This window comes from Stenella coeruleoalba (genome assembly GCF_951394435.1).
Source record: "Stenella coeruleoalba genome assembly, chromosome: 1".
NCBI lineage: Eukaryota > Metazoa > Chordata > Mammalia > Artiodactyla > Delphinidae > Stenella > Stenella coeruleoalba.
The window spans coordinates 172461508-172478601 of record NC_137169.1 but is presented as its reverse complement, the minus strand read 5'-3'; the positions used below and the strand labels follow the sequence as shown (position 1 = coordinate 172478601).

Here is a 17094-nt window from a genome sequence, read left to right as displayed (position 1 = left end):
CATAAAAAATTCTAAGTGACCTGACTTTTTTGAAAGACATAATCATTTACACTCTGCAAGTCCTGTATGATTACAAACAAAATGCAGACAACAAATCATATTGCTTTATAGCAATTTATTAAGTAAAAAATCCTTTAAAATGTTTAATTAGGGGGAGGGGGAGGGATGGATTGGGAGTTTGGCGTTAGTAGTTGCAAACTATTACATTTAGGATGGATAAACAACAAGGTCCTACTGTATAGCACAGGGAACTATATCCAATCCCGTGGGATAAACCATAATGGAAAAGAATATAAAAAAGAATGTATATGTGTGTATAACTGAGTCACTTCGCTGTACAGCAAAAATAAACATAACACTGTAAATCAACTATATGTCAATTAAAAAATATTAAAAAAAAGAAAAACCACTGTAGTAACAGTCCAAAATTATACAGCAACATGAAGCACTTCTGATGGAGAGGGAAAGATGTTAGGTTTTTATGGATTCAGGATCAAATCTGAACAGAGTGTATTTGAGTTTAGTTACTTGTCGATACTGTAAAACACACATGGTGAGATATGAAAGGATAATAAACTCCATGTAAGAAAGAACTGATTCATAATTTTAAGGGCAGGAACACTGTCAGTAACACCGGGGTATGAGGTAAAAAACACTGAGATTCTTTTTTATTGAGGGAAACTCACATTACTGATACCCTTTTAAACACTGAAGAGGTCTGTTATTTTTTACATAAAGGAAAACTGAATTAGGAAAAAACAGAAAAGAAACCATAGGGCAGTAAACCAATTATCCAGGAGGACCAAAACTTTCCAAAGTTTCATCAAAGATATTTATGAAATCTATATTTTAAAAAGCCAGAGTGGATTCTGTAACTCCTCTGATTATGTTGCATTGAAACCAAGATTAGGATGGTGGACTGAGCATTTAAACCTGTCTCCTCTTCTTATTCCAAATCTCTAGAAATGATAGAAAATATATTTTTATGAAAAATTCCTAAATAGTGCTGGAAAATAAGATGAGCCATCACACATCCCAAATCATTCAGTGCTTTCTGAAAGCCTACAAGCTGTGAGATCATACTACTGGAAGAAAACCACACTGGGGAGAATAGCTATTAAAGGCAGAAATAGCCTAGGGGCTATATGAACCTAAAAAGCAAGGATGAATGGCACTAGAGTAGCTCTAGGACAACTGTTAAAGGGATTGGTTAGAAACTACTTGAAGCAGCTTACGATTATATAACTCCTCTAATCCATGATTAGTAATTACAGAAGATACTTGTCTTCAGTTTGAAGTGATAAAGGTTTAGGTTGGAGAAGCAAGATAGTGCCCCAAACTTGATAAAAAACAATTATCTAGGGCCCTAAGAAGCTCTGAATTCCAAGTAGGATAAACACAGAGAGACTCACTCAGACACATCATAATCAAACTGCTGAAAGCTACACAGAAAATCTTGAAAGCAGTAAGAGAAAAATAACTTATCAAGTATGAGGGAACAACAATACAATTAATGGGGACTTCCCTGGTGGTGCAGTGGTTAAGAATCCGCCTGCCAAAGCAGGGGACATGGGTTTGAGCCCTGGTCTGGGAAGATCCCACATGCCGCGGAACAACTAAGCCCGTGCGCCACAACTACTGAGCCTGCACTCTAGAGCCCATGAGTCACAACTACTGAAGCCCACGTACCACAACTACTGAAGCCCACGTGTCTAGAGCCCGTGCTCCGCAACAAGAGAAGCCACCGCAATGAGAAGCCCGCGCACTACAACGAAGAGTAAACCCCGCTCGCTGCAACTAGAGAAAGCCCACGCACAGCAACGAAGACCCAGTGCAGCCATAGATAAATAAATAAATTAATTAAAAACAAAAAAAACCCAATTAATGGCTGACTTTTAATCAGAAATAATAGAGGCCAGAAGGCACTGGAATGACATAGTTGAAGTGCTGAGAGGAAAAAAAAGAACTATCAACCAATAATTCTACATCCAGCAAAACTATCCTTCAAAAAAGAAGGTGAAATAAAGACATTCTCAGGTAAACAAAAACTAGGAGAATTTGTTGTAGCGGACTCACCCTATAAGAAATACTAAAGGGGGTTCTTCAGGTTGAAAGGAAATTTTACAGAGTAATTTGAATCCAAAGGAAGGAATAAAGAGTACTGGAAAGGTAATTATGTGGGTAACAATGAAAGATGTGTGTGTGTCTCTTTTCTTAATTTTCTTTTAAACTCATAAATTTAAAAAATAATACTATATTATTGGATTGGGTCTGTAGATGTAATTAACATATGACAAAAATAGCACAGGAGGTGAGAGAAAAATAGAATTATATTAGAGCAAAGCTGCCACATTTTGCCAGTCTTAAGTCAGTATTAACCTGAGGTAGATCAAGATAAGTTAAAGGTATATATTATAATCCCTGGAGAAACCATTAAGAAGATAACTGGAAAAAACATAGCTAAGAAACCAACAGAGGAATTAATTTAAATGACACAGTAAAAAAATATTTAATACTATGAAGGCAGCAAAGGAGGAACACAGAAGACATGAGATACATATAAAACAAATAGTAAAAGTGCTGAAAAGCCAGACATTTTAATAACTACATTCAATATGAATGGTCTAAACACTCATCAAAAGGCAGAAACAATCAGATTGGATAAAAAAAGCAAGATCTAATAAGACACTTACAGATTAAAACTAAAAGGATAAAAAATATATTATGCAAATAGTAACTATGAGAGTGGTATTTGTATTAATATCAGACTATAGGCTTTCAGATAAATATCAGGGATAAAGACAGACATTTCATAATGACAAAAGAGCCAAAGATGATACAACAATTATAAATATATATGAATATTTTTAGATAAAATGATAGTTAAAGAAGACAGGTTGAAGAGAGCACACGCATAATAGTACAACGTAAGACAAATTTTAGAATTAAAAAATATTTAAGAAAGCTTTCTTGAAAGGATATTTGAAGCTACATGATGAAAGGGGATGCCATGATTAGGAAAAATCCTAAAATTAAGGTTAGAACATAGTATTTCAAAAGTAAATATTCCTTTGGGAAGCCAGGCAAAATAATTATGTCATATAAAAGAAGGAAAAGTTACAATAATATTTAGTAATAGAAGACAATAAAAGAATTTTGACAAGGCACTCAAACTCTAAACTTTTTAAGTATAAAGCTATAAACAGGGAGCTTTAAACATGCAAGAAATCAGAGTATTTTTTCCCCCATTTTTTCCCCTACAGACCCTCTTGACTAAACTCAGAAAGTTAAATTTAGCCAACCAACACATAATTCAAGAAATTATGGCAAGAACACTGATGATGAGCACTGAATATATTTAATGTGTGGATTATACTGGCAAAATAGAATATAAATGTTACATATAACATAAAAATGGTATAATGGACAAAAATTAGGAAGGGAAAATGGAAAATGGCAGGCTATTACCTCATTTATGTTAGCAAAAAGCCAAAGTATATTACTTAAAACCGATAAATCCAAATTACAGAAACATACACATATTTGCTACTACAAAAGTAAACATTAAAATAAACAACAGACTAGATAAGTCAGTATCTAATATAGTTAAGAGAAAAGGGCAGAAAGGACAAATACTAAAACTTTAAAAAAATAAGGAGAATATAACCATAGAAACCAAAGAAATGAGAATCATTAGACAACACTTGGCTCAACTCTATGCAAATAAATTAGAAAAGCTGAGTGAATACTATTAACCCTTTAGTGAACAAATAATTCTGATGCTAGCTAAACTGTTCCCAAGCATTGAAAAAAATGTAAAAGTTCCAAATTCTTTTTGAAGGGAATTTAAACTAATTCTAAAGCCCAACCAAAATTATTCTAAAAAGGAAAACTATATACCATCTTATTTATGATATTGAAACAGAACTCCTTTAAAAAGTTAGTAAACAGAATCCATAATAAAAGAATACTTCCTGACAGAGTAGTTTATTCTAGAAAGTCAGAACGATTTGATATTGGAAAATTTTATTATAATCAAATTAATAGATCTAAGGAGAAATACCATATAATCACCTCCACATATGCTGAAAAAACGTGACAAAATTCAACATCGTGATAAAACATAGTAAAATTGTAAATGAAGGTTACTTTCTCAACATGATAAATGATAGGTATCTCAGATTCAAGTATGAATCAGAAAGCACCAGAGGGAACTAAAACAAGGAACATGACAGGATGCCCTCCATTCCTACTATCAATTAACACTGTAGCAAAAGTATTAACTCTTGGACAAAAGAAAAGCATACTGGGTTCTTAGGAAGCTTCAGAACTGTAACAATATCTCTATCCTCCTTAATGTGATCAAGATAAACCACCAACTGGTTTATTTATTTATTTTTTGTTAAGCCAAAACAAAGGATCCAATGTCAGAACACTGAAAATAGAGCTATGAGAAGGGACTGTCTTAACAGATATTAAACAACACTAAAAGTCTTCTGTAATCAAAACAGTGGGATAGAGGTGTATGAACATCCAACCACTGGAAAAGAATAGAAAATCCAGAAACAAACTCAAATACATGTGGGATTTTAGTATAAGATAAATATGGTAGTCTCAAATCAGTGAAGACGTGAACTATTCAATGAAACATAACCTTCCTTGAATAATATAGGATAGGAAAGCTCTTTCCAACTACAGACAAAATCCAGAGTACATTAAAAGTTTGATTAACTTAACAACAGCAACAATGAAAAATTTCTGCATGAAAAGGTAAAAAAAAAAAAAGATGCAAACACAAGTGACAAAATGAGAAAAAATATCTGCAACTATCGTATCATATCACAAGGGTTAAACTCTAGTATATAAAGGAGTTCTTAAAAATCCATATTTAAAAAATGCCAAGAACCTAACAGAAAACAATGGGCAACTCTATGTCCCAGAAAAGCAAAATAGAAACAGCTTGATGAGGGCACAAGCCACATCTTTTTCCTTGATTCCCCAGGCCTGGCATATAGTAGAGGCTCAATAAATGTTTACTGAATGAATTTTACAACTGATGGCTTTTATATTCAGTCAGAAACATGAAAATTATTTTTATAGAATTAATGATTTGAAACATCCTAGATAAAGAGGTAATCTGACTTAATGTTCCTAAAATTAGTGACACTGGAAACTAAGTTATTTCTAGATGTTTCAACAGAGGGCAGGGCTAAAGAGCATAAATTATGATGAGTAAATGATTTTAATGAACTCACACGAATGTCTTGTCTGTTGATGAAAGGAAATCCAGTATAGGAAATAAAGTTAGCACTGTAATCTTTAAAATCAAAGGACAACAATATGTATAATTAGGGATGTGATAAAGGCGTATTCATTGGAGGCTTATAGATAAATTAAACCGAATATACAGTCAAAAGAAACTTGAATTTACCTTCTACCATATTACCATCCTTCTGAAAAATTCTCTCTTCACACCACTGACAATGGATTAGGTACTGAATCTTCTTGGCTGTTTCATCTGCAGAAGTAGGCCCCCTCAAAACTCTCACAACAACCAATACAAAATGTTCCAGAGCCACTGCAAACAGTACTTCTATGCCTTTGTTACATCGGGCTGCAGCTCTGGAAAAATTTATTAAAGTTATTTTGGGAGCTTATCATTTTCCTTTGTTTGGCATTATACTGACAGTACTAACTTGGACACTAAACTATGGATGGGTTATGGGAAAATAAGGAAAATTCAATTCTTAGTAGCAGTGATTTTAAAAGATCATTACTATAACTTCTACACAAATTGAAACACAGGATATATAGGATGCTTGGCAGGATTTTAGTAACTACACATTTTCCCTTATGAAATCTTCTCAATATTCTCTGGTTTTCAGTGTCACATTGTTTCTTGTCATCACAACCATCTTCTTTCTTTTTATCTACTTTTTTCTATAAAAGCTTCCTCTAAACAATATATGTTTATTGAGTACTAACTACATGCAGGAACTGAACAGTCAGTGAAAAATGAATAAGCAAAGTCCTTGCCATTATTACTTTTATATACTTTTGGATTAAATTCTACTTGATACACCATTTATGTACTTAGTTTTCCCTCTACAGTTCTAAACTAACTTAAACTTTGTATGTATTGATTTGAATCAAGTTTATAAGCCATCATTTTTTTAAACTACATAAATAAAAGATGAAATGGACAAAAAATGATTGTTTCTAAATCTAAAAACAGGCTTTGCTTTCCCTTTTCATGGTGCTGTCCCCTACATTGTTGAAATAAACTGATTTGAAATTAACTTTCAATATTTCCTTTCTTAGTACTTTAATTATTTTAATAACATTTTAAATTGAAGAGTAAACTATTTTAGGCACAAGCTTTCAAATCAAATTCTAACTTAAGATTACCAAACAAATCAAGATTACATATATGGAATACGGAATTTGTATTTCGTGCATATTTTGAAGAATGAAATAAACACTTCTTGTAATATTATTTCGTTTTATCATATACCCAGACAAGGTACACTGTTGGCCATTTGGTACCTTGCCACTGCAGCTACAACAATTCTGGCTGCTAGCTCCTTGTAATATTCAGTTCGGACAATGTTACAGCCGTAGTGACGCCGGGCAACATGTTGTGCCTTGGCATATAAAGAACTGATATCTGTAGAAGTCACTGACACTATGCCAAGGTTTCTTATATTTCTGAATGCAGAATCAAGATAGTTCACAGATGTTCCAAAAGGGTCTAGGTGTCTAAAATCACAAAGAATACAGACATATTTAAAATCATACTAGTATCCAAAATAATACCATTGTCATTATTTCTAATGACAAAATTCCATGGATTCAAAAGGACTTCATAAATCTATTTTAAATATATAATTATGTTTTTAAAGTAAGCAATAAAATGATCATATGATAGGTTACACATGTAAAAATAAATCAGGCTTAGAGGAAATTGTCATGCCCAGGCATTTTATTTCAAATGCTAGAAAATGTTCTTACTGCTTTCCTTAGGCCAATGCCAAAAAACTTTATTAATTTAAATAAACAAACAGTGACAAACTATGTTAATTTTTAATGGCCCCCTTCCTACCCCGTCTCCTGCCAAATCCAAGTCAGTTAGAAAGTGACACAATTTTTTTCACTTACATGAAATCAAAAGATCTCAAATGCATCAGTACATTGGCATCCATTTTGGTCACCTTAATATTACCAAAGTTTTCCTCTCCTTCTTCAGGAATATCATCACTCTCTTCCTTTTCCTTACAGTCCACTACCACTTTCAGTTTGTTTAAATGGCAGTTCTCCTGAATCAACGTCACAGAGTTTTCATTCAAATCATTAATTGTAACCTTGACTGCATTCCCAAGGTGTTTTGCCCATTGTAATCCCATTATCCCTTGGGAGAAATTGGAGGAAAAATGAGTTTTTAAATTGTAATAAAGAATAAAAGTAGTATAATAATAAAGAATATAATTTTATAAATAACAAAAACAATTCTTTCAAAATCTTAATACTTTCATAAGTAATTCTTATTCTACTTTCTCACTAAAATGCCTCTGAAGAAAATTTACCACAAGAAAATGTGTCCAACAGATTTCCATTAATAGTTTGTAAAAAAACTTTTCTATAATCCATGTTCAAATAAAATATCCATGTATGTTCTTTATTTGGGCTTTGGTAGGATTTTTTTTTCTTTCTTTTTACAATGGAATACTTTTTTGAAACAAAATCTTACAGAGAAACCCAATATACAATATGAGTAAGAGTGCAGTTACTGTACTTGAAGGGAAGATGGGTAGTTGGAACTCCTCCTGCTGAAGTTTACCCTAATGCACCAAAATATGAAAACAACTTTCCTGGATCAGTGCTTTTCAAATACTGCACAACAGCATCATTGTGAATGAAAAAGAACAACTTTGTATGTGTAAGCAAATGACCAAGAGGAATTGAGACCAAGAGGGCCCTTCTCACAGGCTTTCTATTCCTATTGGACTTGAGTCATAAGGGACATTCACTACACAGTGGGAGATGGTGACACAAGCCTAGCCAATATGGAGTAGAAAAAGCCCTATTTACGGGAAGTATTAACCATCTTCTCCCTACATGTGCTTCATAAATGTAAAAAGTTAGCATTTACTATGTGCCATGGTCTTTACATACATTTTCCTACTCTTACAACAAGCTTGTGAAGTAAGTTCCAATATTCACATTTTATATTTATTTATTTGGCTGCGTTGGGTCTTAGTTGTGGCAGGTGGGCTCCTTATTTGCGGCTCACCAGCTTCTTAGTTGTGGCACGTAGGCTCCTTAGTTGCAGCAGGCAGGCTCCTTAGTTGCGGCTCACTGGCTCCTTAGTTGTGGCATGTGAACTCTTAGTTGCATCATGCATGTGGGATCTAGTTCCTGGATGAGGGATCAAACCTGGGCCCTCTGCATTGAGAGCGCAGAGTCTTAACTACTGCACCACCAGGGAAGTCCCTATCCACGTTTCAGAGATGGGGAAACATGCAAAATGACTGCTATGAGCTTGATTTTAGTTTACCAAGGCACATTAAAAAGAAAAGGCTGAGAAGATCTTACTTAAATGATAGTTTTAGGGATTTCAGGTAAAAAAAAGAGTAGTTCATTGCATCATTATTTACAGTAGCCAAGACATGGACACAATCTAAGTGTCCACAGATGGATGAATGAATAAAGAATATGTGGTATATATATATATATACACGTATATATATATATATATACGTGTATATATATATGTGTGTGTATATATATATATATATATACCCAGTGGAATACCATTCAGCCATAAAACAGAAGGCAATCCTGCCATTTCAGACAACATGGATGGACCCTGAAGGCAGTATGCTAAGTGAAATAAATCAGAGAAAGACAAATACTGTATGATCTAACTTACATGTGGAATCTAAAAAAACCAAACTCACAGAAATGGAGATCGGATTTGTGGCTGCCAGAGGTGGAGACTGGAAGGGTGGGAGAACTGGGTGGATATGGACGGGTACAGACTTGCAGTTATAAGATAAATATGTTCTGGGGATATAATGTATAGCAGGGTGATTATAGTTAATGATACTGTACTGTTTATTGGAAAGTGACTAAGAAAGAAGAACACAGAAGTTCTCATAAAAACGGAAAGAAAAATCTGTAACTATGTGAGGTGATAGATGTTAATTTTTTTTGGTGATCATTTTACAATATATACATATCATTATGTTGTATATCTAAAACTTATACAATGTTATATGTTGATTATATCTCAATAAAACTGGAGGAAAAAAAAATGACTCCACTATCAAGAAACGTATACAGTACCCAGTCTAGGATAGACATTTAATAAATTTTATTGAATGTAAAAAGAGAGAGAGAGAGAGAAGTTGTGTCAGGGAAAATGCTGGGAAATAAATCTGGAAAAGTAGATTGGGTCAGATTATAGAGGATATTAAATTGCAATCTGAGAAGCTGAACTCTATTTAGACAATAAAGATGCATGATTTTTTTGACTGAGAAGTAACATTATCAATTCAGTGTTTCAGAGGAAGGGCTGTTTGCAATAGCATACAAGACAGAATGGGTGGGAGAGATATCATTGCCAAAAATCATTACATTGGTGGATATGGAATGGAAAAGGAGTATGAGTCATAATAAAAAAGAATAATTAGAACAGATCGGTGGTTGAGTGTATGTGGGGACAGTGGCAGAAAAAGGAGTAAAAATTGATTCAAATTTAAAATACGACTGGTGGGACTTCCCTGGTGGTCCAGTGGTAAAGAATCTGCCTTCCAATGCAGGGGACGTGAGTTCGATCCCTGGTCGGGGAACTAAGATCCTACATGTCGCGGGGCAACTAAGCCTGCGCGCCACAACTACTGAGCTCACCCACCTCTACTAAAGAGCCTGCGTTCTGCAAACTACAGAGCCTATGTGCTCTGGAGCCCACGCCACAACTAGAGAAGAGAAAACCCGCATGTCACAACTATAGAGAAGCCTGCGTGCCACTACGAAGAGCCTGCGCACCACGAGTGCCGCAACAAAATATCCCACATGCCGCAGTGAATATGCTGCATGCTGCAACAAAGACCCAACCCAGCCAAATAAACAAATATTAAAAAAAAAAATCCAACTGGCTCAGAGGATGTGATCAGCTTAAAATCACTACTTCATCACTTTTACCATATTTACAGAGACATTACTGATGATGATGATGATGGTAGTAGAAGTGGTAATAATACAATAATGATGATACTGAGTACTTTTATAGCATTTGCTATATACCAGACACTGTTTCAATTTCTTTACATGTATTAATTTACCTAATCTTCACATTATTTTATGGTGGGTACCCTCCTTTAGATAGATGAGGAAACTGAAGCATAAATTTCCTGTGGTTAGACAGCTAACACGTTATAAAGCTGGGATTTGAATGCAGCCAGTTTGATTCCACAGTCCATGTTTTTCACCACTAGTTCTCCCTGAGGAGAGGAACATGAGAGCTAAGTCATGCTTTCATCCCATTGGTACAAACTTCCCAAGAATACACTCCTATAACCTTTAAGAAGTAAGATGTGGATTAGGTACAAGTGGCTTCTTAGAAATTTTCTACTTTTTCCATTATCTTTTCTCTACTGTTAAGTCCTTTTGGGAAAAATGTTCTCAATCTTTAAAATTTCACCTTACCCCACTGCCTAATGACTAAGCAATATTTACTGCATTACAAAAAAGAGACAACCAAATACCAACTGATAGCTGATTGCAGTAAATATGTATTCTTGCAAAAAAAAAAAAATCCTATCTGAATCTGCAAACCTGAAGATCCAACTACCAATTTACAGAAATACGAGAGACAGAGGAACCATGTGATGGTTCATCTTATATGAACCATGGTGATGCAATCAGCAAAAATCTAGACTGTGGGAAACTCTACAGGGCAAATGACCTGTTATATCAACAAATAATTATCACACATACACACAAAATGATGGAAATTAATATAGATTAAGAAGAGACTTAAGAGACATACTAAACAACTGAAATATATAGTCTTTGTTTGGATTCAGATTTGAATTTAAAAAAAATTATGAAATAGGTATATCTAAACATTTGATGACATTAAAGAATTATTCTTAATTTTTTAGGTGTGATATGGTATATGGGTTTTAATTGTAAAAAGTCCTTGTCTTTTACATATCCCATTGAAATATTTACGGATGAAATGATCTGTGATTTGTTTCAAAATAATGGGGATATAGAATGGAGGAATGAGGTATGAGGGAAAGTGCATGGGAATACATATATAAGACTGAGTATGAATTGGTAATTTCTGAAGTGAGTGATGGATATAAAGGGATTCATTTATTATATGCTCTACTTTTGTATATATTTGAAAATTTTCCATAATAAAAAAATTTACCTTGGATCTTTTTTTTAATATCAAAATATTTTGCTACATATGATATCCATATAAATTTCCTAAGAAAAGATACTGTACCAGAAGGTGGGCAAAAGGTACTTTTTATCTTCCAATTATAAGATAAATAAGTACTAGGGATGAAATGTACAACATGATGACTATGTATAGGTAACACTGTTATATAGGAACATCAAGAGGGTAAATGCTAAGAGTTCTCATCACAAGGAGAAATATTTTTTCTTCTTTCTTTTCTTCTTATGGTATTGTATCTACATGAGATGATGGATGTTAGCTGAACCTACTGTGGTAATCATTTCACAATATATGTAAAGCAAATCATCATGCTGTACACCTCAAACGTGTACACCTGTACAGTGATGTATGCCAATTATTTCTCAATAAAACTGGGAAAAAAATCTCTTCAGGTTCACATGATATAAACAAACCCTTAGTTTTCAAAGTGGCTAACCAACAAGAAAAAAAAAGGGAAAGAAAAGATACTGTACAGATCTGATAAAGTGGGGTTCCAAAAAGGCTTCATTACTTACCAGTAGCTCCAAAGGCATCTAGACATTCCAAAGGTTTTCGTTCCTTAGCCAAAGCAGCCAGTGTACAGAATATTAGCTGCCTAGAAGAAAGTATAACAATCAAATAATTTTACGGCACCATGGTTTCATCATTGTAGATTTTATTTTAAGAATAGTGAGAAATGGGGCTCCTATTTACTATGCAAACTATTTTGGAAAGAGACCTAATATTATATTCCTTACTTAACAGTACAAGAACTAAAAATCTGTGAAATTAAACTACAAATCGAATTGGGTTTTATTAACAAGTATTCACGATGAATAATGATTTTATAAATAAAACTTGCCCACAAACTTGCCCGACATGTTCATTTAATTATATAAAGTTAGACCTGTTTTACTCTCTGAGAAAGAAATTGGTTTGGCAGAAAAATAAAAGAGAGAAAACAATCATTCTGAGAAAATGCTAAAATAAATGATTTTCAATCTATACCTAGTTTTGTTTCAATATTTTAAAACAAAAAGATTAGGAAAAGGTACATCTGTAATTATTTGAAACATCCCATAACCCTGTTTTCAATTTATCTTACCGATTTAGCTTCATTTTGGGATTAAAATAGGAATCTGTTTTCTGAGGTACAGAATAGTTGGGACAAACTTGTACATCTGTGTCTGACTCTTTCAAAATTTCATTAGGTGGTTTGGCAGCAGAAGCTAAAATTACAAAAAAAAAAAAAAGATTTCCAGTGAAATACAAAATAATTCTAAATATCAAAAACAATATACATTAAAAAAATAACCTTCCTTTATAATATTTCATGTTAATGAAATCAGTTGAGTAGATGCCAAAAAAGTCCCCCCAAACTGACCTACCTAGCACTGTCTCTGGAAAAGAGTAGTACTCAGTTAAGTATTTGGTGAATTAAAGTTTGTCAGCTTAAAATCTTAACTGTCTAGCACATCAATATATCTGTATACCTAGTTAAGAATAATCAACCTAAGATAGTACAAAATCCTAAAATACCTTTATTACTCATCAAACACTACATTGTGTTTATATAGGTTGGTTGCTAAATATATTTTATTGTGGTTTAAACATTAGAAAATTAACCTTTCTGTGTAGTTACATTCCATTAGCCGGCATGGATAACTAAGAGTCACTATATTTCCTGAATGTGCTTGACTTCAGAACACTTTCTCATAATTATGATTTTAAATCACAAATTATATTCAAACAGCTATAAGCTAATGTAAAAAAATTATTCTACATTTAATATACATTAGAATCATTTAGCTATAAACCCAAATGAAACAGTGATGTGTTTGTGTGAATATATTTTAAATATTTAAGAAAGGAAACATATGTAATATGTGTGGGGGAAATATAATTGAGATTCTCTATGTTTGGATTTCTTGATAACATTACTATCAGAATGTTAACTAAATGGGAACCATATTTCCCTTTCTACAATGCCAAATAAAAGTAATCTTTTCTAGTGTTGTGTTATATATCTTTCTATACTCAACAGTGTCAAGTCACATATCTCACAAGATCAGCCTTTCTCAAACCAGGTTCTGTGAGCAAATTAAGCCCTTCAAATAATTATTTTAGTGACTTTTTTTTTCAATTCTTAAAGGGAAGGTCCAGAGTACCATTCTAGATGTATAAGAGAGAAGTTAATTCATTACATATAATGGATGCCTTAGGGCAGGAGGGCTTAATTCTTAATTCTTGAGAAGGAACTGTCTCAGTATTAACAAGCTACTAATAACTCGATATCACTCAGGATAATAAAGAGTCTTTATATATCACTCTACCTCCTTTTTCCAGTGTTTTTTGATAATAAGTATAACACAGTTATTGGTACAGGAGCCGTCATTCGTAATAAAATTCTATAGTCTTTCATTAAGATACCTATATTTACTTGAACATCACTTTTTTCTACGCATATTTAATATCTATCCCAGATATTAAATATATCTGTTAAATTGAGAACAGTTGAATATTGTTGGGAGTCTCACGGAAACAAAACAAAACCTGACAGATTAGTAGTTAACTAAATGATTTGGTTAAGTCACTGTATTTTGTCTGCTTGATATCTGAAAAGAATAATTAGACCATTGTTTAAGAATTTAGTTATTAACATGTTAATGAGATTGCTCAACTTACCAGCAATATACGTGGGTTTAGTCTCTCCTTTATTCACATGGCGCCTAACATGTCCTAGCATATCCGTCCTTCTGGTGATTGTTGCTGAACAAATAATACAATGATAATGGGCTCCCATTTTACTGGATATCTATCAAACAGAGTATTTAATTTAAATACATAAATAAGTTACTAAGACAATGAAATAAAAGTTTATTTAATGTTGTAAATTTATGTATGTTAGTGTATTTAGGGTTTAACGTATAGAAGATAGTATTCATTTTGCCATGTGACTTTGAAAGGATTTTTACTTCCTTACCTATATTTACATATGCTTTTTAATCTTACTTTACAATAGGCCACAAGTTTAATTTCTTAGTTTTTTCCATTCATTCTAATCAGCAAATAACTGTACTCTATCTTCTATAAGCAGCACTTAACAAACGGTATGACACTAGCAGCAATGTGCTGGTAGATGTATAGCAACTGGCTCTCCAGGAAAATAAAGCCCTGATTTGTAGTGTCTGCAGCTGTCTGTGGTTTACGTACTCTACCATGGCCGATGTCAAGCTACAACCGTGACATCTGAAGCTACCAATGGGACATCACTGAATGTGAATTTGGGAAGAGATGTGCAATATCATACCAGAGAACACTGCCACCGTGCAGATACAGAATACATAAATAACGTTAAGAGCACAGGTAAAAGTAAAATGTAAATAAATGGGAAGTAGTGAGTTGTGAGTATTCATTAACTTTGTTTTTAATATAATTTATTTACTTTTAAGTTTATATAATTTAATTTTTGATGATGGCCACATTTAACAACGAGCTTTCAAGATTTCTGGAAAATTGAGCTAGTTCTAGCACACTACTAAATGTTAGAGACAGGATAAAAAGTCTATTTTTCCAAGTAAAAATTCTCACTTTATAGTTCCTCATTTAGCTAAGAACAAAACCACCACTCCAACAGCTCTTCCTGCTTTTGATGCCTTTTTACTCTTACGTCCTGTTTACTCGGGATTATAGAGCAAGGAGAGAATAGTCAAGAACATTGCGCAAGGTTCCTTATGGCATTGTGGTTATCATATTCAAAATAGATAGGGTTAATGGACTAAGCATTATTCTAACTACTTAAGAAATGTTTGTCCCCCCACCCCCGCCGCCAGTTCTTTACTTTTTTTAGTGACTTGAAAGGAAAATTAATAATGAGGACCCATTAAACTAATATGCATTCAGGATAGTGTCACTATAAAATATTTTACAATTTGTATTCCCCAAAGGTCAAATCTATCCTAAAAGTAAACACACGTACTTTAAAAAAAAGTTAGTGAGATTTCAGAAAGTTTCTTCCTTCTGTCCTTTGACAAAGTAAGAGGAAGAACATAGGGAGGATGAGTATGAATCGACACATATTAAGATATTTACTAACCCACAGAAATTAAAGGCTCTTATTCCATGATCAAAATTTATTTTGAAAGAAAAAAAATTACTATTTAAAAATCTCCATTCCAAAATTAGTAAGTGGGTTAATTTTCCTTTTGAACACAAGAGAGCAGGTGATCTGACTGAAATTAAAAACTTTAAAATGAAAAGTTCAATACAGCAACTTCTTTCATACATTTCATATTTTTCCTACTATGGTAATCTGAAAGCCCTTGTAAACAAAATCTTAAACTCATTGCTGAATATGCACATTTTAGTCGTAAAGCAACTCAAAATTGCACTTTCTTTACGGACAGCTAAGTCTAAAAAAAACAAATCTACCATGTGATTACCTGTTCTCCAATAATGTTTGGTTTCACTGGTCGACAAGGTAAGTGACAGATGCACATCCTGTAACCTAGAATGAAGAATGAAGAATTGCTGCTTGTCTATCACTGTTCATTAAGTATTCAGTTATTATTAAAAATTACTAGCAAATTTTATTTTATAAGAATAATTGAGATTATTCTTATATTTGTAATGTCATAGTTTATTTGAATGAGATTGCCTTAGTTTTATGTACTTGCTGTATATGACATAGTATAAAAACAAACACAGGAGGATCTAGGGTCAAAACCTGGTTCTGCCAAAAATATCTGTGTTACCTTGGTTTAGTCATTTAGCTTCTTTGGGACTCAGTTTTATCGTCTTTCTGCCATCTTGACTTTTTCTTAGGCTTCATCTTCTCTGCCTTATGCTGCATTTACCATTATACAGCCTCTTCTTCATTTATGATACAGCACTATCTTAGTTCTCTTCCCATCTTTCCTACTTAATCTTCTTTACAGATTCTTTTCCCTCTCTCATACTCGAAAATGTAGATTTTCTATATGCTTGATGTGCTACAAAATTTTTTTCTCATTTCCTTGGTAACTGTAGTACCTTTCATGATTGCAACTATCTCCCCTGTGAGAAGGAATCCCAAATTATAGCTCTCTTACCAACTCATTCCTGAGGGCCAGATCTCTACTTTCAATTGCCTATTGAAGACATATGACTGGTTATTTCAAAACCTACTGTCGGGAATTCCCTGGTGGTCCAGTGGATAGGACTCCACGCTTCCACTGCAGGGCACATGGGTTTGATCCCTGGTCCCTGTTCGGGGAACTAAGATCCCACAAGCCGTGTGACGCAGCCAAGAAAAACAAAAACAAAAACCCAACAACAACAGAACTCCAAAAAACCTACTGTCAAGGACTAGAATTTTCACTTCCTCTTGAACCAGGTCTCTTTTTCACCTTTTTAATGAATGATAATGCCTTCCAGTTACTCCCAATTCAAAAACTAAGTTATCTTTAACTCCTTTCTTCTCATACTTTACATCCAATCATTTATTTGTATATGTTGAAGTGTCTCAGGACTCAGACCTTGGACAACAACTTTTTCCCACCTATATGTACTCTTAAGGTTATCCCACCCAGTCTTACGGCTTTAAATACCATCTATATTCTGACAACTCCCAAATATGTATCTCTAGCCCAAACCTTTTCCCC

At 33.5% G+C, this 17094-nt stretch overlaps 1 protein-coding gene across 4 annotated transcripts in view; it reads right to left on the bottom strand.

Annotated features, from left to right (window-relative positions):
- The window catches only part of TRMT1L (tRNA methyltransferase 1L), a 41158-nt gene that overhangs the window by 16126 nt on the left and 7938 nt on the right, over positions 1-17094 (bottom strand). For 3 of the 4 annotated variants that reach the window (XM_079914151.1, XM_079914153.1, XM_079914152.1), the window contains exons 5-11: positions 15895-15959; positions 14138-14267; positions 12558-12681; positions 11989-12068; positions 7159-7408; positions 6547-6759; positions 5432-5622 (exon numbers count right to left, since the gene is read on the bottom strand). In XM_079914151.1, coding sequence (XP_079770277.1) covers positions 5432-5622; positions 6547-6759; positions 7159-7408; positions 11989-12068; positions 12558-12681; positions 14138-14267; positions 15895-15959 — 1053 coding nt within the window. Of the gene's footprint in view, positions 1-5431; positions 5623-6546; positions 6760-7158; positions 7409-10343; positions 11881-11988; positions 12069-12557; positions 12682-14137; positions 14268-15894; positions 15960-17094 lie in introns of those variants that run through there. The other variant, XM_079914154.1, reaches the window with a different exon arrangement.